Source organism: Xenopus laevis, chromosome 8S, assembly GCF_017654675.1.
Source record: "Xenopus laevis strain J_2021 chromosome 8S, Xenopus_laevis_v10.1, whole genome shotgun sequence".
NCBI classification, from domain to species: domain Eukaryota; kingdom Metazoa; phylum Chordata; class Amphibia; order Anura; family Pipidae; genus Xenopus; species Xenopus laevis.
Window position 1 is genome coordinate 35,635,444 of NC_054386.1, and position 23,924 is coordinate 35,659,367.

Here is a 23,924-nt window from a genome sequence, read left to right on the forward strand (position 1 = left end):
TAGGGTTGCCTGGCCGGTAAAAATGATGGTTGATCCCAATGTTATTAATAGGGAAAAAAGATAAATATATAGGAAAGCCGGTATTTTTTTCCAGAAAAGGTGGCAACCCTTTACCTAGCCCCCGGCAATAATAACCTGGGTCATAATTTCTGAGGTGCCTGGGGTACACTAGAGGGGTTTAGCAGGTGCAAACGGGCAGGCTCTAGGGGCTCATACTGGGTATATATATTGGTCACAAACTGTAGAGCAGGGGTCCCCAACCTTTTATACCCGAGAGCCACATTCAAATGTAAAAAGAGTTTGGGAGCAACAGAAGCATGAAAAAAGGGGCTGAAATTGGCTATTTTGTAGCCCCTATGTGGATTGACAGCCTACAGGATGCTCTGTTTGGCAATACACCTGATTTTATACAATCAAAACTTGCCTACAAGCCAAGGTTTGAAAAATAAGCACCTGCTTTGAGGCCACTGGGAACAACATCCAAGGGTTTGGTGAGCAACGGTGCACCATTGTTCTGAATTATACCCTGCGGTCTCCTTGCACTAAACGGAAACAAACAGCTGAAAACCCAGTGAAACTCATGCAAGATACTAAAGATAAGGAAACACGAGACAAGATTTGCATGGTAATTCCGCCAAAGCTTGAATCTTTTCAGATCTTTTATCATACCTCTCTCAGTTGCATGTTTTGAGGGTTTTGAATTGTTTAATCTTTTTTATTTGCATCTGGCCGGTCTGCCACTTCAGCTGGTATCTGGTAGCTAAGCACTCTGACCATAACAACAAATATAATGAGGGCCTGACAGCAGGTATCTGGCTGAATACTGAATTCTTTACAAAAAGATTGGCAAACACAATCCAAACCCAAATTTACATGATCTGGACCAAGCATCCCCTTTCCTTTCTTTTCATGCTTCCTTGTCTGGATGGGGTTATTCCTTCAACTGGAACATTAATTCATCTTCTTAGTAATTGGAAAGAACCCAATAAACATATACACAAAGATCCGTCCCCAGAGTAGCATGCCTCACCCGGACGCCATGCACATTGCTCTGCTGTTTATATTCCCACAATGCTATTGTTCCTGTATACAGCAAGAGCACAGGAACATATACAAATAGATGGGGTACATCCTATTTATTTAACTTCTCTCTGTTTACAGGAGAAGTCCACAAATAAAGGCAAAACACATTCTTCATATAAAAAGGCGTAACTACAGAGGAAGCTGACCCTTTTCCTACAGGGGCCCCCAGGAGGTATAGGGACTCCACGAGGCCCTAACTCATTTACAATTTCTATAAATATTTGTGAAACAAGTACATACAGTTAAAGCAATCTAATGTTATAAATAAAGATGGCCATTCTGATCTTGAGCCCTACCGACAGGGAGCTATCTATCTATCAGGCAGGTTAGAAAATCCCACCGGACAAGAATCAGATAGGCGCATTGATGGGTTGCTCTTCTGAAACATATTCCTGGAACCCCATTAAGAACTGATCAGTTGACCAGGAGCCCAGCAGGTTGGTAGGCAAAGCAGAGAAAGAGTTGCTCATATAACAGCCTCACCAAATGACTGGATCTTATAGTGCATGGTTACATTTGACCAAACCTTAAAAGATCTGTTAGGTTGCCAAATAGTAGTGTGGATCAGACGGGACTCATTGATTCTTTGGCCAAATATTGAAAAAGGGCTTCTCTGAAGAACAAACAAGGTTTTCCTGTCAGTCCAATATATATCTGGCCTGATCACAATTAAATATTGATTTGGTAGGCCATGGTTTTAAGGCCATAACATTTAGGTTGCCAAATGGGTGGGTGGGACAAACTAGGTGGGGGAGAAGTGGGGTTTGGAATGGGCAAGGAAGGTCAGAAAAGGGCTGTGCTGGTGGCAGATATGTCCCATCGTCTATTAACATTATAAGATTAGTTAAGGTTGCCATAGATGTTACAATTACGATCTTTCCAGGAAAAATCGTGCATTTCAACACACACGTGTAGAGCTGAATCGTCAGATATTCAGGGAGAAACTATAGAATTCTACCTGTATCTGATGATTCAGCGCTAATAATGGCGATGTTCAAGTGCATTCAAAGACCCCCGATCAAAATTTTCTGGCCAGCCTGATTGAGAGTCAATCTATATCCAAGTCTTCTGTTGATATCGGTCAGCTTGTCTCCTACCACACACACATCGAATATCGTACGAAAATTTGTTTACAATATTATCGTCCCTCTATGGCCACCTTTAGTATGCCTGCTCATTGTATAGTCAGCCTGTGATTAGAGCAGCACGAACACACGTCCCCCCCCTAGAGTTTTGGACAAGCAGCCAGTCATCTCAGTCGCTGACTGTGCTGCCTGTGTTTGCGGCTTTGCTGATAGTAGATTTGTTTCCTTTCTGTAACTGTCTAGTTGAGCAGTGACACTGTGCCAAGTGCCTGGGGTGCTGATTTCACTGTGTAAATATCCATCCTGTACTATGTATTAAGCTATCAAGCAGTTTGGATGAGTAGTGAAACATCTTTACTTCTACTAGATATACCATGACCCTGCCAGTTTGTGGGTGAATAGGACATGGCCAGGTGGTTGTCTGGGTCTGGGGTCATGCAATTCTTCACAGTAATTCTAGGCAGGATGTGTTACTGCTGAAATTTGACCATAGTGCTGCCATCTTGCTTTTATCTACTTGACTCTGAATATATTCCTCCCTGCAACTGCCGTTCAGCAGGAACCTACTGTATTCAAGGTCCAGGGCCACGGACTCCCCCTAAATAGAGTACTGGAGTCACATAGAGCAGCGAAAATAATTAAGAGCTGTATATCTGCAAGTCTGTATTTTTTAGAAAGATGATTTGTATAACTGGGACAGAGTGGGCAGTGTGCCCAGAAGCCAGTTATACCTCTCCCCAGCGGCATCTAGGACATCCACTGCTTATGTATTATTTCAGGGCAGGAGGAGGAGGGTAAGTGACAAAGTTGCTTTTTATTTTTGTTCTCGGTATAATGGATTTAATTCTTACCTTCTCTCCTATTCTGACTTGCCTCACACTAAGCCCTGGGGTTGAGTGTGCAGTGAGACTCTATTAAGATATATATAAACAGCAAGAGATGGAGTGGATTCTGTTCTATAATCCTGTGTCTGGGCAAAGAGGATATAAATTAAATCGTCTGTATATCCAGATAAACCCTTCACTCCCAAACAGGATTACATTTATGTCACTGCAATGCATATGGGGAACGAATATGCAAGTTCCACAGCCTACCACAAGGCACGGTATATAGGTTTACTGGGAATAATGTACCCTCTATTGTAAATAATAATGATATTAGAAGTCACTGAGGGGTTCAGTGATCATATAAAGGCACAAGGCTGCAGGCTGAGTTATACAGGGAACTCTGAGCACTCATGTATTATAAGGGATAATGTACCCCATACTATAAATGATAAGGATATTAGAAATCACTGAGGGGTTCTGTGTAGGGTTGCCACCTTTTAATAAAAGTTCCACCGGCCGGTGGAGGGGGCGGAAACAAAGGGGCGGGTCGCGAATTTGAAAGGGATGGGCCGTGATGTCAAAAGGGGCGGAGCCACGGTGTGTGATTGGCTGGGGAGGATCGTGACATCAAGGGGACGGAGTCTCGGCGCTGCGATTGACAAGAAGCCGGCAATAAAGGTGAGTTTGGGGGCAGGCCACGGGCTTTTGTTAGGTGTATTACAAATTTACCGGCAGCTACATTGCCGGTAAATTTGTAATACCGGCCCCGGCCTTTGCAGGTGTTTTACCGGCTAGGCCGGTAAAATACCGGCCAGGTGGCAATCCTATTTCTGTGAGACTGTGACCATATAAAGTCACAAGGCTGCAGGCTGAGTTATACAGGGAACTCTGAGTATCACTCATGTATTATAAGGGATTATGTACCCCCCCATTCTAAATGATAAGGATATTAGAAGCTGCTAAAGGGGTTCTGTGACCATATAAAGACACAAGGCGGCAGACTAAGTTATACTGGGAACTCTGAGTATCACTTATGTAGTATAAGGGATAATGTACCCCCTACTGTAAATGATAAGGAAATTGGAAATCACTGAGGGGTTCTGTGATCATATAAAGGGAAAAGACTGAGTTATGTAGGGAACTCTGGGTATTACTTGTGTATTATAAGGGATAATGTACCCCCTTCTCTAAATGATAAGTATATTAGAAGTCATTGAGGTTTTCTGTGACCATACAAAGGCACAAGGCTGGCTGAGTTATACAGTGATTTCAATCCTTATATTTCACAGTTGGGGTACATCATTTTCTTTAATACAGTTTCAGAGAGTACTGTGATACGAGTAACGGGGTACTTTAAAAAAGTCACAACATTTGCACCAGGTCTAATAACCCATAGCTACCAATTAGTAGGAAGCATTTACTGGTTACCCATTTGAAAGCGAACATTTGATGAGTTTCTATGAGTTACAAGAACTGTGGCAAATACTGCAGTTTTTTTTTAAATTACCCTATGTTCTGTTTGGACAGACTGGTTGCAAACTTTTGGCATCAAGTGATGGGTAGATGGAATGGTATAATGGTTGGCTGGAAACAAATCATCACATGTATATACTGGACCCTTGAGGAATAAGAAAGACAATAGTAGAAAGGAATACTGGAGTTGTTCACAGTATATATTAATATTCAGATAATACAGTAATATTTCCCATAAATTAACAATTTATTCCCCCCCACCCTTTACCTGCCATTCCTGAAACTTCCTGACAGTCTGACAACAGAGCAGTAAATGAACAGATTTTCTCAGTCCTGTTAGACTAGGACCATGGAATAAACAGTACAGGTATGGGACCTGTTATACAGAATGCTCAGGACCTGGGGCTTTCCGCATAACAGATCTTTCCATAATTTGGATCTTCATACCTTATGTCTACTAGAAAATCATGTAGACATTAAACCCAATAGGCTGGTTTTGCTTCCGACAAGGATTAATTATATCTTAGTTGGGATCAAGTACAAGGTAATGGTTTATTATCACAGAGGAAAAAGGAAATCATCTTTTAAAAATTTGGATTATTTGGATAAAATGGAGTCTATGGGAGAGGGCTTTTCCATAAATTGAATCTTTCTGGATAATGGGATCCCATACCACTTATTTTCAAAGTCTTTTTTTTTTTTGGTCTGAGCCCATAATTCTGAACGCAGCCTACTTATCATTTTTTATCAAAATATTATCATTACTAATATAGAAATGTTTCCATTTTTTTTTTATTCTAAAATCATTAAGGGAATTCAGACTGGGAACAAGGGCAATGTCGCCTTTACAGAGGTCAAATCCTGTTTTTAATGAGGTTGTGCCAATAAGACAAGGGTGGGTATTTACATCAATTCGTTCCACTGCTAATCTGCCAGCTATTGCAACACCAAGCAGCTGGTTGCCTCCCTGTATAAATTATCCCTATGAGCGTCTTGAAAGCTGCCATCAGTTTAGTTATAATTATTATTTATAGATATAATGGACCAGATGCCTGGGCTTCACGAAAAATCTTAGACCACCTAAACTTTGGGAATAAGGCATTTCTTACAAACATATATTGAGGTGTTTATCAGCCCAACTGCCCCCCCCCTATACCTCCAGGGCCCCATGAGAGAGAGAGAGAGAGAGAGAGAGAGAGAGAGAGAGAGAGAGAGAGAGAGAGAGAGAGAGAGAGAGAGCACAGACTCCTGCTTTTCCAGTAAAATGCAAATGGAATGTATACAGGCTCACTGTGATAGATAGGGGTTATATACTGTGTTTACATTTGGATAATGTGGGGCACATATTGTAATGTACTACAGTAAGATACCAGACCTTTGCCTGCTGGAAATTATGTCTTAGAATTGCAACAACCACTGAAAGGCAGGTAGTTTCCAGAATGGAACAAACAGGGACAATGCGACTTTTGGGAAATAATCAAATGCTTCTTCTTTGCTGTACCATAACAAGAAGCTGTCCAAGACATTTCCAGAAGTTTTAAAGGGTTGGTTCATCTTCAAGTTAAGCACCCATTAATTGGTTTTCATTATTTCTTTATTTTTTTGGTATAATTTTTGAATGATTTGCATTCTTATTCTTCTGACTCTTTCCAGCTTTCAAATGGGGGTCACTTTCCCCATCTAAAAACAAATGTTCTGTTAGGCTACACATTTACTGCTATTGTTATGTTTTATTAATCATCTTTATATTCAGGCCTCACCTATTCTAATAAATGTATGGAAATTTGGATCCTAGCTACCAGCTAAAATTACAAACTGGAGCTGCCGAATAAAAAGCTAAATAACTCAAAACCCACAAATAATAAAAAATGAAAACCAATTGTAAACTTGGTGAACAATCCCTTTAAATAAACACAACAGGCTGTTTTTGCTTCCAGTAAGGATTAATGATATCTTAGTTGGGATCAATTACAAGGTACAGTTTTATTATCACAGAGAAAGGGAAATCATTTTAAAAATTTAGATTATTTGGATAAAATAGAGTCTAGGAGGGGAGACAGCCTTTCCATAATTTGGAGCTTTTTGGATAACAGATTCCATATCTGCACTCTACATCAAACTAGCTAATTTAAAGGTGAACTACCCCTTGTTGAATAGATTGCAGCAACAAACATTATATGGGACATTAGGCTAAAGGAATTATTGTTCCTGCACTAAGATGCGCTGTCTGTATCTCTTTACCTGCCAGCTCAATATCCCTCATAGGCAGGATTTACTGAAGGCTAGAGGAGGACAAATCTAAATAAAGGTGCAGAGAATGTTTTAAAATTGTCACCCAAACACAAAAATCCCCCTCCGTCTATGATATGATGACAAGTGGGTTACTGCACCTGTTATGCCTCCCCACCCACGACTGATTAATTGTGCATGTGTCCTACTCCTGACAATGAATTCAGCATTGCCTTTGGTTTATGTCATTTTTGTATTATCTATATTTGTAGGATTCTTTAAAATGTTTGGCAGCCTGAGCAGCCTCCACCTCTCCTTCCGAAGAGCGAGTTCTAAGGACATTGTGACCAATAATGCCAGCTTTGAGAAGACACAGGATGACCTCGTAGCCATGTCACGCCCGAGAAGTCCGACCTATGCCAGGTCATGTGACATGTATACCCACATGGGTACAATGCCCAGACATTCCACCAAACATAGCTCAAAATCCAAAAAAGAGAGAGGGAACAATGGCAGCAGCTCTAACATACGAGTTGGAATGCCATCTCAGCCTACCAATGACCAACTGGATGATGATGATTCCAATGATGTGATCATTGTGCCCTCCCTTAAAGCAACAAGCAGGTCAGCAACATTAAAAAAACATGATCCTCTGCCAAACCAGCCTGTAGAAACCCTCAATGATTCTCTTCCGCCAAGTCAGAAGATACCAACACAGGATGCCACAGAGAAACAGGAACAGACCAGAGAAGAGACTGTGGAGACTCAACCTGGAGAGAACAAAAGCAACTGGGAAGATGGGTAAAACCAGGGGTGTAGAGAGGATGCCTATGATAAAATACACTAAGTGCCTTTCAGATTCTGCATGACGCAGAGTAACATGTTCTTATTCAGGTCTGTTAATCGGCTGCTTCTGCTACATTGAGTCAGAACCAGCAGTGCAGAGCGTAGAATGGGACAGATAGATACTGCATTTAATAGCAATCATGTTTACACCGAAGTTTAAAGGAACAGTAACACCAACAAATAAAAGCCTTTTTTAGTAATGAAAATATAATGTACTGTTGTGCTGCACTGGTAAAACTTTTTGCTTCAGAAACTCTACTATAGTTCATATAAACAAGCTGCAGTGTAGCCATGGAGCCATTCAGGGTTGAAAAAAGGAGAAAAGGCACAGGATACACTGCAGATAACAGATAAGCTCTGTGGCATACAAAGGGATTCTTCAGAACTTATCTGTTATCTACTGTGTATCCTGTGCTTGAATGGCTGCCCCTATGGCTACACATCAGCTTGTATCCTGTGCTTGAATTGCTGCCCACATGGCTACACAGCAGCTTCTTTATATAAACTATAGTAGTACTTATCTGTTATCTACTGTGTATCCTGTGCTTGAATGGCTGCCCCTATGACTACACAGCCGCTTGTTTATATAAACTATAGTAGTACTTTTCTGTTATCTACTGTGTATCCTGTGCTTGAATTGCTGCCCCCATGGCTACACAGCAGCTTCTTTATATAAACTATAGTAGTACTTATCTGTTATCTACTGTGTATCCTGTGCTTGAATGGCTGCCCCCACGACTACACAGCAGCTTCTTTATATAAACTATAGTAGAGTTTCTGAAGCAAACACACCAGTTTTACTAGTACAGAGTAACAGTACATTATATTGTCATTCCTGTTACTGTTCCTTTAATGAAAAGTGTGACATGTAATGAATGTAGATTAGAAAGCTAAAATATGTTATTAATACTATACCGCATCACCCCTACATTTCCTCTTTTTAAATATCTGGGCACTTTTCAGTTACTAAATATAAATTGCGCTCTCAGCACTACTGACCCTCTCCGCACTACTGACCCTCTCGACTAGCTGTGATGCAAACAAAGTGTGGAGCAGCACAGGGTCCTGCTGAAGATGCGCCAGTAGCTTCCCATCTTTATTCACTGCACATGCCCTGGGCTTCTGTCCTTTACCTGAGCTTAGGCACCAACTCACAATATACTTTATAATGACAACACAAGGTTGATTAGTAATTTATTCAGATCCGCATTGCATGACAGCTCAGACACCAGTGCGATTTAATGATCAGCCCTATAGCATCAGTTTCTTTGACAGACAAACCTCATTTTGATGATTTGCAACAACCCCCGAAGTTTAGCTTAACAGAAGCACAGAGCACACTGAGCATGTGTAGTGACACTGGCACTCCTTACAAAATCCAAGTTGGGGAGCTCCTGTGACAACTGTGAAGGTCTGGATTAATACTGTCATAGAGGTGCTTATGTTTTTAGGCTGGTGTAGTAAGCTCAGTATATATAATATAAAACTTCTAGCCATAATCATATTTAAGGAACTCAGATCAGGATCAGATATTGGTTGGGGAAGTGATTGATTAGGCCCTATACATGGACAATTTACATGTACCTTTCCCTAGTATTTGATCTGAAGAGGGAAAGTCCAGGTTGACTATAAGAAATTCGCTGGTAGTTGCATACAACAATAGCTGGCGGGCAGCAAGATCGACAATATCTCGTGGGACTATACGTTCAGGTTTTCCCTGTATGATCAGGGGTTCCATGATCTTGTAGCAGCCACTGAAATGTGTGTTCAGCAATCGGATCCATCTCTAGCTCTGTAATAGGACAGGAGGCCCCTCTGCTTTAGTAAAAGTCAGTTGTGCAGTTCAGCACACTCATCCCCTAGAGATAAATTTCTCCAGTGAGTTTCTTTTGAGGAACGGGAGGAGGCCCAAGGATGCCAGGAGCATGCTAATGACCTGGAATTCCATCACTTGCCAGAGTCAAGAGGAGCCTTCCCCTTGTTCCACAGAACATTCCATGCAGGGCAATGGGAGGGGAGGAGGAGGGAAGCTGCTGGGGTCCAACACAGACTTTCCTAAGTTCACAAACGCCCAAGCAGCACAGGCACTGAGAACTTCTCCCTCTGCAATGAGTTTGGATTTTAGGCTCCAGATGGACTTGGGTCGGAGATATCACCACCTGGGCTTCTGGTAAGGGACTGACTGCAAGCTATCTGATTGCTTAGCCTTCTTTTAGAATGGACTGCACTGTCAGGGAAAAGATGCCTTTTTGGAATGAGTCTATGCCATGTTGACATTCTCCCATAGGCAAAGGGAAGGGATTAATCCAGGGTGCCTGGGTGTCCTTGTTTGTTGCTGAGTGCTCTGGTGCTAAAGGGATTACACTCAGAATCCCAAGATGGGTATTTGGTGCAGGGAGCAATGTTGGCACAGGACTGACAGCACAGGGACTGGCATCAGTTGGTCTACATTATGACATTAGTAAAGCATTAAACTACAGCTCCCACCATTCTCCATAATATAGCATGACGGGAATCACAAAATGTGTTGCATATACTGTATATCTATTCTAATGCATAGCTGATATCACTTTTAGGTGTGTTTCACCAAAATGATTTGCTCAGAATCTACTTGCAGCCAATCAGAGCATTACAATTGGGACAATTCAAAAATGAACAAAGCCACCTACTATAATACATAGGGAGCAACATGACACGTATGAAAGAACGCCTTCACATCCCACTTGTCCTTTGCTGTTTCAGTTTTATTTCCCCTTTGAATATTTGCTTATTCCCTATTATCTTGCATTCGGTAACTCTTTCCTACTTCATCTGTGACATCTTGCTTCCCACACTCATTTGCCTCTGCATATACCCCCTAGAAGCATCTGCTTCTCATTACTTTCCCCTGGGCAGTCAGAAGGTCCCCCAGTCGTGAGTGCACTCAAACTATTTGACCTTTTGCCTTTCTTTGTGGCTGACTGATGCACAGTGAGGGGTCTCCCCCCCCCCCCCAAAGGGATACATTGTCTAAGAGTACAATATCCCCAGACGGAATTCTCTTTCTCTCCATTCATATTCAGTGGCTGGTTTTATTAGGGGGCACATAGGGGCAAGATGGACAATAGTATCACTATATATATATATATATATATATATATATATATATATATATATATATATATATATATATATATATATATATATCCAACATAAATGTATTTAAATTGTCTTTTGAAAGCAGTAGCTATATATCCTTACTCCTGAAATAATGCAGCATAAGGCAGCAGATTAAAGGAGTTGTTCACCTTTAAATTAACGTTTATTATGCTAGAGAGTGGGATTTTAAGACAACTTGCAGTTGGATTTTATTTTTTCATTATTTGTGGTTATTTTGCGATTAATTCAGCAGCTCTCCACTTTTCAATGTCAGCAATCTGGTTGCTAGGGTCCAAATGACCCTAGCAACCATGCATTTATTTGAATAAGACCGGAATATTAATAGGATAGGCCTGAATAGAAAGAAGAGTAATAAAAAGCAGCAATAACAATACATTTGTAGCCTTACAGAACATTTGTTTTTTTAGTTGGGGTCAGTAACTCCCATTTAAAAGCCAGAGAGTGTCAGAAGAAGAAGCAAAATCATTAAAAACAATTATGAAAAGAAAACATTAAGTCCAATTGAAAAGTTGCTTAGAATTAGCCATTCTATAACATACTAAAAGTTAGAGGTGAACCACCTTTTGGAGTAGAACATACTACTGCTGCAGTAGTAGCAAGGTATTTAAAGTCAATATCATAAGAGTGTGACTGTTACTTCCCACTGGTATATTTGGGAAGCATTTGAGGGCTGTATTCTCTATGGGAACAGATTGCATGGATATTTTATAACCCATGGCAGCTGCAGAATGTAAGTAAAGCTGTCACTCAGTGTCCTGCTATATGTTTAGGAAAGGTTTGCAGGGACGCTGTGAACAATAAAGCCAATAAACGTTAAAGGAACCTCTGTTTTACTGACATGGTATATAAATTATAAAGAGAAGCCTTCCTTGCCTGTATAGTATATCTGTATGAATACATAGAGGTGGGAGGCGTTGAAAGATCTGGGTGAAGGTATTACCTATGGACTGGTTTGCATAAGATTTTTTCTGGCTTCAGATAAAAAGGGTGGTTCACCTTTAATTTAACCTTTAGTATGTAATATGGCCTCTTCTTAGCAACTTTGCAATTGGTCTTTGTTTATTTATTTTTTATAGTTGTTTAATTCTTTGCCTTACTCTTCTGCTTCTTTCCAGCTTTCAAATGAAATGTTATTGCTACCTTTTATTTCTTACTTTAGCATTTAGTCCCTCCCCTATTCATATTCCAGTCTCTCATTCAAACCACTGCCTGGTTACTAGGGTGAAAATAAAATGAAGACAAATTGTGTCAGAATATCCAAGTTTACATCATAGTAAAAGTTAATTTTATAGTGAACTACCGCTTTAACGGGAGTTAAAAAGCTTTGGGCACCCAAGACAAGCCCCAGACTGTCACCATTCTACCTCTTCCACCATGGACAGAAAAATTCTGCACTTGCAGGCAGTGAGTAATTCTTTATATCAGGGATGTCCAAACTTTTTGCAACGAGGGCCAGATTTGGTGAGGTTAAAATGTGTGGGGGCCGACCATTCAGCCTGACATTCTTTGAACCATTAACAAGGAATCGAATAGCTGTAGCAGTAATATGTGGGCACATTAGTGAAATGATCTGCCACTTGGTCTATACTGCTGCCTGTGTGCTGAAGGTGTTAGTAATAGACACGTACTGGCACATAGTGACGCGCCACTCTTGCATACTTCTTTAGTTTACTGTACTGGCATGTCAGTATGTCTATTGACACCTTCAGCCGTGTCTATTACTAACACCTTCAGCACACAGGCAGCAGTATAGACCAAGTGGCAGATCATTTCACTAATGTGGCCAAATATTACTGCTACAGCTAGGCGATTCCTGATCGCACTGTGCTGGCGGGCCACATTATTATTAATTTTATGATGGAGGCTGAGGGCCGGTGTAAATTTGAAAATGGGCTGCATTTGGACCCTGGGCCTGACTTTGGACATGCCTGCTTTATATAATACTCCAGAATACATGGAAGGATAAATACGGTGCCAATTGCATGTTTAATGCCCAAGAACACATGGCAGGATATGGCCAGTTCCATGTATAACTGAATTTGCTGTGCCACATGAGAAATGGCTGCCCCAGGTATACAAAGACTATTGAAAGCTCTGCTTAAGAACAAAATAAATAGAACATACACAAAATGTTAAACCCCCATGAGCATTTCAGTGGCTGACCAGGGATCAGTGCCAGGGCAAGTAGTATTTGCTGCCCAAAAGCAATTACATGGCCTGGCAGCCTGCCTGCTTATATCTGTCTGTTTGTTTATATTCGTATTCTCTGCACTGCTTGTTCTGACTCCTGAAACAATGTAGAAGAAGCCAGACGATTAACAGACCTGGGGGGGGGGGTGATACTTTGTTTTAAAGGTTAGAACCATAAACTAAAAAGGGACAAATTCTGCTTTCAATTGCAGGCAGAACATTTTCTAATTTGATATGGCAGAATCCTGGCATAGCTCTGGAAAAATCTGGTACATGAGTCAGAATAAGTGGGGATAAGTATTTGTGTGTTACAAACACATGTTCTTTCCCTTTCTGCCTGGGGAGGATGTAGGGGGGGAGACAGAGGAAACCTTGCATTGTCTGGAGTCAAGGATGCAACAGGCTGTTTCCTGCATTGAGGCTTCGCCCCAGGGATAAATCACGACCCGACACTTGCCCCCCCCCCCCAATGATTCACTTTAGCCAGGAAACCTGACCTGGAACACAGTGTCCTCTGCTCCCAGAGTAGAATGTGCCCATAGAAAGTTCCTGACACTGGGGAGCAACAGTGACAATAAGGAACATGGCAGGGTTCCAGCATGAGTAATACAATTAGTGCACTAAACAATGATACTCTAATATGTATACGGAATGAACATTATTACTTACATCTTTCTGCACAATCTCTTATTTTCTGTTGCAGTAAAGGCTCAGATTTTTCCCTACTTTGACATTCTAGAGCCAGATGATAACGTTATTATTTTGAAATAAACACAATTGGAAAAGAAAAAGGCTCAGACGTCACATGCTCAGTGGTTTTGTTTGCTATGCCTAGGCTAAGCATTCTTATCCCATCAGCTTCCATGGATAAATTAGACAAATGATTCATCTGTCAGCAAGTTTAGCAAATGTCCCTGTATGATAAAGGGTAATTGATTCAGCCACGTGTTTTGTGAGATACTGCTCTGATCCTCAGTGTATGTCTAGGAACTATGCCAAAAAGCAAAACAGGACTGCTGAGTTTTTGAGAGGTGGCAATTAAAGAGCATCTTTAATTCAGAAGCTTATAAAACATGTGCCAGAAGTGATCCACACTCTGAAGTTGACAGACGCAACTTGCTCCTGAGTCACAGCAATGTGCAATGTACTTTATGTGTTTCTTGATGAGTTGGGCTAGTGTAGGTCCACAATAGGAAAAAATAACAGCGTTATGGGGAAATACATGGCAATTTGCATTGGAAAATGGCACCTTGCACACGGCTCTGCGTTAATAAATGACTTATGGGGTCTCCCATTACATACATATCCTCTTATTAAACAAATGAAGAATAATCAAAGCTTAGAGACAGGGCATATATAGGTGTAACTATAATGGAAGCAGAGTCTGCAACTGCCTGGGGGGGGAGTGGATCAGCAGTTTCAATATATTTTAATTAATATTGTGCCCAAATTTCAGACAGGGTCCCTAAAATGGATTTGGTGTGGGGCCCTATGACTACCTTTAAACACATTATTTAGAGAAGTTGGGAAGTGAAGGATGATAAACTAATGACTCATGAGACAAATCTACCCATTAATTATCCTTTCCTGTCATTCTCTTGCAGCACATGTAGTGGCCTTGATGCGGGAAGTGAGTATGTGAAGGTAAGACATGTTCTTTATCAGTTGCTTATTGTTACTACAGAGCATAGGTCAGCCCTAGCACCCACAGGGATAAGAGCCCTATCACCCAGAAGGATAAGAGTCCTAGCACCCAGAAGCATAAGAGTCCTAGCGCCCAGAAGGATGAGTCCCAGCACCCAGAAGGATAAGAGCCCTAGCAACCAGATGGATAAGAGCCCTAGCAACCAGATGGATAAGAGTCCTAGAAGGATAAAAGCAATAGCACCCAGAAGGATGAGTCCTATCAATCAGAAGCATGAGTCCTGCCACCCAGAAAGATAAAAGCCCTAGCACTCAGAAGGACAAGAGTCCTAGCATTTAGAGGGATAAGAGCCCTAGCACCGAGAAGAATGAAATCCCTAGCACCCAGAAGGATAAGAGTCCTAGCACCCAGAAGGACAAGAGCCCTAGCTACCAGATGGATAAGAGTCCTAGCACCCAGAAGCATAAGAGTCATAGCACCCAGAAGGATAAGAGCCCTAGCACCCAGAAGGATAAAAGCCCTAGCACCCAGAAGGATAAGAGCCCTAGCACCCAGAAGGATAAAAGCCCTAGCACCCAGAAGGATTAGAGCCCTAGCACCCAGAAGGATAAAAGCCCTAGCACCCAGAAGGATAAAAGCCCTAGCACCCAGAAGGATAAGAGCCCTATTATCCAGAAGGATAAGAGCCCTAGCACCAGAAGGATCGAAGCCCTAGCACCTAGAAGGACAAGAGTTCTAGCACCCAGAAGTATAAAAGCCCTAGCACCCAGAAGGGCAAAAGTCCTAGCACCCAGAAGAATAAAAGCACTAGCACCCAGAAGGATAAGAGTCCTAGCACCTAGAAGGATAAGAGCCCTAGCTACCAGAAGGATAAGAGCCCTAGCACCCAAAAGGATACAATCCCTAGCACCCAGAAGGATGACTCATAGCAGCCAGAAGGATAAGAGCCCTAGCACCCAGAAGGATAAAAGCACTAGCACCCAGAAGGATAAAATCCCTAGCACCCAGAAGGACAAGAGTCCTAGCACCCAGAAGGATAAGAGTCCTAGCACCCAGAAGGATAAGAGCCCTAGTTACCAGAAGGATAAAAGCCCTAGCACCCAGAGGGACAAGAGTCCTAGCATTTAGGGGGATAAGAGCTCTAGCACCCAGAAGGATAAAATCCCTAGCACCCAGATGGAAGAGTCCTAGCACCCAGAGGGATAACAGTCCTAGCTACCAGAAGGATCAGAGCCAAGTCTGGACTGGCAATCTGTAAATTTTGGCAGATGCCAGTAGGGCTGCTGTAAGATGCCAATAACAGTGAGTATTTATTGGGCCTTTGGGGTACTGTTTGGGCAGGGCCAGAACTAAGGGTAGGAAGTAGAGGCAGCTGCTTAGGGTGCAGCAGTGGGTCACAATTCAAAAATGAAAGAAAGAAAATGGATCACATACTGCACACCCACTGCCCTGAGACTATTCTAGATTTTAAAGGGGTGAGCAGGACTAGGAGGATGTGGGGTGGTAAATGTGGGGTGTAGGGTTTGTGACCTGGAAGGGGGGGTGACTGTAGTGACAAAGCAGGCAGGCAGTGGGCACCTAAAGCAGGTGGTAAGCAGGAGTGTGGGGACAAGAGATACTTGTCATGGGTATGAGTATCTCTATGTTTGTGCTTCTACATACAATAAATCTATAAGAGCCTTGGAGGGAGAGGAGCAGAGAAGTGTAGTCCAACCACACCTCCAGGGCCACTGTCTTGATATGCCGGCTTTATGCTAAAGACAAACCCAATTATGACAAATAATAATACTGAGGAGGAATTTGTATGCAGAATTTGACCCATTCACTGCCCTGCTCCAGCCCGCGCCCGCCCGCACCTGCGCTTCTGGGGTCCTTTTATAGACCCACGCCGACCCTCCCTGCCGATGACGTCACAAATGGGGAGGGCAGATGCGAGACTATAAAACCGGAACCCGGAAGTCGGAAGCCAGCTTCACCCGCTAGGAGCAGTGCGAGGTCGACCCTAACCCGCCCGACTCGTGGGTCCTGATGGGTATCGGGTCGGCCCGCACATCATTAATTCACTGCATTACCATCTTGAGTGAAGAATACAGTAAATGTGGGAGTATAAATTATTCCATTAAATATAATTAGGGCTGAATATTTGAATCCGAATGAGTGACCTTTTACTTTCCTCACCTGTCACTTCCACATCCATCTCAGCAGGTCCCATTGACCCAATGTTTCTCCCCTGCCCCCACCATCCCAGCTCATTCATACGCACACAATGTGCCCCTCCTTCTTTGCCTAATGGGGGGGTGCGTGAGTCTGAATAGGCAGGGAGACAATTTGAAGATAGGAGCAGGGATGGGTGGGGAAGGCTGGTGGGAGAGGCTTGGGCCATGAGCGAATTTCTCTCATTGCCTAGGCTCCTCCCATGATGCTCTCTTGACAAGGGATGAGGTAATGCTTGAAGCATCAGTCTGCAAACCAGCAGCAGCATCAGCACCAGTAGCAGCATCATCTGCTCTGCAGAGCACAGAGTAACTTAGGGACAGAGAAGGAAAGGGGGTATTGGGAGCCAAGGATTGGGGTTTTGTGCCATTGGATGGAGGATACCTGGACTGACCATGACAGAGAGATGCAGTTTGTGGAGTGCCCTCTCAGCTGCCGCCTGCTGCTTCTACCGTGGCTCCTTCATGCAGGTGCAGGTAAGGAGCAGCCACTATTCTACCAGTCAGGGGGTGGCATGTAGGTGATTACCTGGGGGACAGAAAGCACAAGGCTGCCACTTAAAACATGCAATAGTAGTTTCATGTCAAAATGAAAGCTGGACTTTATTGTAATTATCTGCTGATTTAAATGGGGTGATTGTTTGATCAGGAAGGCAATTGAGAGGGTCATGTGTTGGGGATGCTGCCGTGCTGTTTGCTAGAAGGCTAGTGTTGGTCAGGCTGTGGCAGGGCAGGAACACGTGTGCACAAGCATACAGGGGAAGGGGGGCGTATGCCACCAGTCTATCCCTATAATACCTGTGCAGCATTTCCATAGAATCTCACCCTACTTTCTCCTGTGCTTGTCGTTCAACTACAATTCCGTGGCCACCCCATCATTCAACTGTGATCGGGAGAGTGGATGGGAGTTGAAGTTGTAAAACAACTGGAGGGCTGCAAGTATTTTGCTTAAGGCTTCATCTACTGACTGGGACAGTGCAAACACTGAACTTTACATGGGATGCATCAGTAATCCTAGGTGATTATGAATTTACGGGGCAAAAATGAAACAACACCTGGAAGGCGATATATATATTGCAGTGTGATTAAGTGCTTGGGGTTGCCCTTAATGTTACAGGCACAGGGTAACGGGCTGCATATGAATGGCTGGGTGTTGCTTTGGTGATGGCAGCATCTATATACCTCCACCAATAGCATCACACCTAGTTCTATGAGAAATGACATCATTCCTAGCCAATAGGAGATGAAGGAGCAGATGCAGCACCCATGTTAAAGGGAAGATGATTACTAACCACCACCCCCCAAATATTAATTAAAATGTGGGTGCAGAAATAGAAACAGGGCAGGGAAGGGGGACAGATTAGTCAGTAGCTACTATCTACAGAGTCAATGAGACACAGGATTATGTCATCTGTTCAACTGTGTGTACTGCCCAGCTGGGTGTGAATACATTGCCATGTACTGCCCTTCTCTCCCAGACAACACCCCCCTGGTTCAGTTAGAAGGGCTATACCTTGAAGAAAATTCAAGGTAAAACATGATGATATCACAGAAACACCAAGGGCATTAGGGCAGAACTTCCCCAATCATGTAGATTTACTGTGCTAGACATGAATCTGAACAAACACTGAAAAGGGTGGTTTGTGCCCCCCCCCCAAAAAAAATCTGAAACTCTTTGCATTGGGGGGAATCAAATTTAAAAACCTGACAGGTCAAACAGATACCAGGAGCGGATCAATATGCCCCTGATGACATGGAGTTAATCAATGCTTCTGTATCAGAGACTTGGGTGTCACACCCTCGCTGACTTATTTAAGTCTCACAGGAAACCAGTAAGTTCTGCAGAAATTCTTTGTGAGCAGGAAAGCCGAATATTTCGGGAGCAATTGATTGGCAACTGTGCCTCCAAAGAAGTTGTGCAGCAGCCACTATTAGCAGTAAGGTGTAATGCTTAGGAGACCAGAAGGTGTAGGATGCCCAACTGGACCCCACTTGAATCATTTAAGAGCCCCTTCACCTATAGTTACTAGTGAAGGGATGATATGGTATTTCTGGGTATACAGTGAAGGTTACTGTGCAATGCAATGTACCTTCTGGGGTCCAGCTGCCACCCTGAGACTGCCCTTTTGATATGTGAGCCATGTCCGTACAATAGGCAGTTTTACACAGCTTTATGCTGGAAGCATTTTATTATCTATGATCACGTTATCAAATAAGGTTATATAGATATTAGCTAATGGAGGGCGACATTGGTCTACATCAGCATTGGTCTATCAAACCACTCATTCTTTCTAATAAAGGCAGAAAGTTTAAGTAGAGGTAATTTTTTTTTATCTGTTGGTGCAAGTCGTTATCTTTGTTTATGAACAAGTCCTAGTATCGTGGTTTATTAAATTAGGCAGAGCACTGTCCTCACTCAAGGAAAGAAATCAATCCATAGATCCAGTGTGGGTTTGTGGCGCTGGCCAAATCTTGTATCGAGGAAGTCGTCAGACCGCACACACAGCACAAGGACTTTTAAAAGGGGGGTGGGTTGGCATGGCAACAGCATCTACTTAAGCCTTGTACCCTCCAGGGAGTATTGAGGCTGAGTGTCCCCACCCGTAATTAGACCAGCCCCCCTCTCACTCCCTACAACATGCTCCTAGTCATTATTCACCACATGGCTAAAAAAACTCTAAATAATTAGGAGAACGTCAACAAAGTTACCCATCTCCTTAAAAATTTAAATAGGGGGTAATTAAGGAATTATTAAAGGGGAACTAAAGAAAAATTAGCCAGATTTCTGCGTATAAAGGGGATCTGTGTTTTGTGTCACTCTAATTTATGACTGTTTAGCCTCAAGCTGAGCAAGGCCCCCCTAGCAGGAAAAAATTAGCTTATTCATGTTGTATCTTACTCAGCACTTCCCTATAGCACTGAATCCCACTAAATATCTCATCAGGGTTGGAAAAAAAATACCACAAAGCATTTCGCAAGTGAAATTGTTCCCTTGTCATTTGCAAACCTGGCATAAAATAGTCTAAAATCTAAAGATGGTAAAAGGAAAGGATCTTGCCACTAAATAGATGTTCCAGTTGATGCAATTGGTAGTGTTAGAAAGGATTTGGCATGGTGTGTAGGTTGCCGCTCTATGGAGAAAGTGGCTGCTATTGGACAAGTGCTGAGTTTTAACAAGCTTTAAATATATATATATACGAATATGTAGCAATGTGTCAACCTCTTTTGGGGGGAGGCTATGGTTTTAATACACGGGTCTGTTCCATGTCAGAAAAGTAGGAAGTGTGACCTTTCATACTAGATATAAACAGAAGAAACCGGTCCCCTACATCAAGGCTGTCCATTTGGAAAGGATCTCTGTCTGTCTGGATGTGTATATTCTCTGCACTGGTGGTTCTGACTCCTGAAACAATGAATGAATAACTGTCTGGGGTTTATAGATATCTGCTGAGTTCTCTGTATTGTAGTTATGACACTGAAGAACATATTCTGCAAGGGTGCCTTTGGAAGCTGAGACCCCGAGTCAAATGTCTTTTCCAAAAATGGTCCCTGATATATACAGCAATTCACTGGGTGTGAATAATATGTAATCTCTCACATGCTGCATGATATATCAGTGCTATATAAAGATGGGATATGGCTGTTAGCTAAAGCAGGTGCATAATCAAGAGTCTAGGTTACAATAAGCAAATAGAGCATCCCTGTGAGCTCAGAAAATGACAGATTCCGTGTGCAGTTCTCAAGGGAGAAGCTGCTCTGGGGCATTACATCATCGCAGTGGTGGGGTGGGAGGCAGGAGAAACCAGCCCTTTGCGAGGGTGACAGGCTCAGGTGTTCTCATAGCCGCTAGAGCTCATTACAATGCAGACAATGTCTCTAAAACTGTCTGTATTATTCAAACCCCCCCCCCCGGCCGGCTTTGATAAGATTGGGCGCAGTGAGGGGGGATTAGATCATGCTGGTGTGCGCTTTATCCAGAGAAAACAGTTGCTGCGACCTGGCCCGAGTGTAAAACCTCACTCTCTTTGCTACAGCAATGTGCAATGTGGGGCTAATGAGCTCCAGAAGCTGCTTAGCCAAATCCATATGTGATAAGCAATCCTTAGCCTGATTTAAATGGCTGAAGCTGTTCTCATTCAGCTGGGATAAGATAGTGACCGCATCGGATGAACATATTAACAATGGAAAAGGTGCCAGGGCTACAAGAATTCCCAGCCCTCTGTATATTATGTTATATCAAATGCCCGAATAACCAATTAAATGGTTTCTGTATTTCTAAAAAGTTTAAAATGTACAAAACCAGATGACCTACAAACGTATATTGGCGATGGTTAAGTGAATTTCAGACAGCTACATGGTCAGATGTTTGATTTGAGGTCTTGTTCTATAGGAATAGTTGCTATCAGGGTCATAACTATTGAGGAAGCAGACCCTGTGGCTGCAGGGGGGGGCAGGAGGTATAGGGGGCTCCATGTGGCCCTAATAAATTATCAATTTTAACATATATTTGCAAAATAGGACAACCTCTGGATATGTTGGGGGCCCTAAAATGAATTTCTTGTAAGGCAGTGGTTGCTATAATGGTACATGGGCACCCTACTGACTTTTTCTTCCATTAAAGTGTAAGGAACTAGGTGAAATGCCAGTCTTTTTAATTCATTGGTTCCTGGATATGTGCATGTGGGCAAGGAGAAAGAGGCAGTGGTCTAGACTGGAGCATTGTATCCCTGATGACTTGAAGTTAAGCCATCCATACATGAGACCAGCTGGTGATTCTGCCTCTCTTGACTGAATTGCCAGCTGTTTGTATATTATATGGGACCAAAAAAGACTGGCATCCTGATCAAATCTGATTGGGTCTCATTATGATATCTACTGAACCAAGTAAAAATACGATCAGCTGAGAAGTACCTTGGGTTATGGATACAGTCCACAGTAAACTGTTCTGCATGGGCAGTGCCATCTTATACATCTAAATGTTTAGGTCAACCCAATCTGGCCCACCACTTTGGTGGCAAAACAGGGAAAGATGTGCATGGCTTTAGTAACGTTATGTCCTTTTGTTGCCCACAGTTCTCAAAGGAGAAGTATATCCTGGAAACACCCCCTGAGAAACTACACAAAGAGCTTGAGGAAGAATTAAAGCTCAACAGTTCCGACCTTCGTAGCCATGCCTGGTACCATGGGCGCATACCAAGGGAGGTAAGATGTCATGTTATCTCCAGGCACAACCAGTTTGACCTATAATGGGGCTTGGCTCTGTGGCCTAGGCAACATTATTATGCATTATTATGAACCTCAGCCTCTTGTAAAGCAAGTGTGACCATAAGGCCTCCACATTATAACACATATTTCCATCACCTCAGGTATCTGAAAGCTTGGTTCAGAAAAATGGGGATTTCTTAATACGGGATTCCCTTACCAGCCTGGGTGACTATGTCCTGACCTCCCGGTGGAAGAACGAACCACTGCACTTCAAAATCAACAAGGTGATGGTGAAGACCAGTGACAGCTACACCAGAATACAGTACCTGTTTGAGCAGGAGAGCTTTGACAATATCCCAGCTCTAGTACGCTTTTACGTGGGCAGCAGGAGGCCAGTGTCAGAGCAGAGTAGTGCCCTTATCTACTGCCCCATCAACCGTACATATCCACTGAGATACCTAGAAGCCAGTTATGGCCTATCACCTGGAAGGCAGGGAGGATCCCACAGTCCACAAAAGGGCCACATGAAGAGAAGGAGCATTACCATGACGGATGGACTCACTGCAGACAAAATCAACAAAAGCAACGGGTGCCCAAACAGGTAAAAATACCATGGAAGCCCTGGGTTGTTAGGGCAGTAAGGAATCACTGACTTTCTAGTGAAGTAATAGGCATTTCTTTTGCCTGGGTAGATAACATATGTTGACAGTAGACTCAGTGGTATATATCTAAGGGTCATGACAATACAAATAACTGCTGGGTGGTGCTAACTGATGAACATAACCCTGTTCTGTAAATCACAGGTGATTTCAAGTGGACAAGTAGTCCTTAGCTAGGAAGCTTAGAGCCAGCAACTAGATCCAAAGCTTGAGTTGATCAGTTTGTTGACTATGCTCCAGAGCGGGAGCTGAATACTGGAGTCAGGGTAGTGCTAAACTGTGGAGCGTGAAGTTGCTAATCTATATGCCAGTTTCAGATGCATTAGATCAGGGCTGTTCAACTGGCGGCCCGCGGACCCCCTTCTGTGGCCCCGCACATGCTGTGTCTGTTTACCATATGTAAACTTTAAAAGATATCACTACAGATATTAACTGGCCCCTGCATTGTTTAAACCTCAAATTCTGACTAATCCCCTGTATTGTTCACACCTGTGGTCCTCCTGCATTGTAAACACTTGTGACACCTCTATTGTTTATATCCTAGCCCTGTACTGTTCACACCTGAGATCCAGACTGAAACTGCCACATTGTTCACCAGTTCACACCTTATTCAAAATGCTAATGGGGCACCAGCACTGTGTCACTGTATTTAGTACATATTAGAGTGATGGCTTTCCCTGTCTCCTGCTCTGTTCTCCCTCCCCTCCCTGTGTGTGCCATTCTCTGCTTGCCCACTGCTGCCTTGGGTGTGCCATTCTCTGCTTGCTCAGTGCTGCTTGTGTGTGCCATTCTCTGCTTACTCAGTGCTGCTTATGTGTGCCATTCTCTGCTTACTCAGTGCTGCTTGTGTGTGCCATTCTCTGCTTACTCAGTGCTGCTTGTGTGTGCCATTCTCTGCTTGCCCAGTGCTTCTTGTGTGTGCCATTCTCTGCTTGCCCACTGCTGCTTGTGTGTGCCATTCTCTGCTTGCCCACTGCTGCTTGTGTGTGCCATTCTCTGCTTACTCAGTGCTGCTTGTGTGTGCCATTCTCTGCTTACTCAGTGCTGCTTGTGTTTGCCATTCTCTGCTTGCCCAGTGCTGCTTGTGTGTGCCATTCTCTGCTTGCCCACTGCTGCTTGTGTGTGCCATTCTCTGCTTGCCCAGTGCTGCTTGTGTGTGCCATTCTCTGCTTGCCCACTGCTGCTTGTGTGTGCCATTCTCTGCTTGCCCAGTGCTGCTTGTGTGTGCCATTCTCTGCTTGCCCAGTGCTGCTTGTGTGTACCATTCTCTGCTTGCCCAGTGCTGCTTGTGTGTGCCATTCTCTGCTTAG

General features: G+C 43.1%; 1 protein-coding gene across 3 annotated transcripts in view; it reads left to right on the top strand.

Annotated features, from left to right (window-relative positions):
- Window positions 1-23,924, top strand: part of sh2d3c.S (SH2 domain containing 3C S homeolog) — a 40,935-nt gene that overhangs the window by 8,997 nt on the left and 8,014 nt on the right. The window contains exons 2-5 of one of the 3 annotated variants that reach the window (XM_018232762.2): window positions 6,970-7,498; window positions 14,497-14,536; window positions 21,824-21,952; window positions 22,117-22,556. In XM_018232762.2, coding sequence (XP_018088251.2) covers window positions 6,970-7,498; window positions 14,497-14,536; window positions 21,824-21,952; window positions 22,117-22,556 — 1,138 coding nt within the window. Of the gene's footprint in view, window positions 1-6,969; window positions 7,499-8,676; window positions 9,714-14,496; window positions 14,537-16,567; window positions 17,228-21,823; window positions 21,953-22,116; window positions 22,557-23,924 lie in introns of those variants that run through there. The other 2 variants (XM_018232760.2, XM_018232761.2) reach the window with 2 other exon arrangements.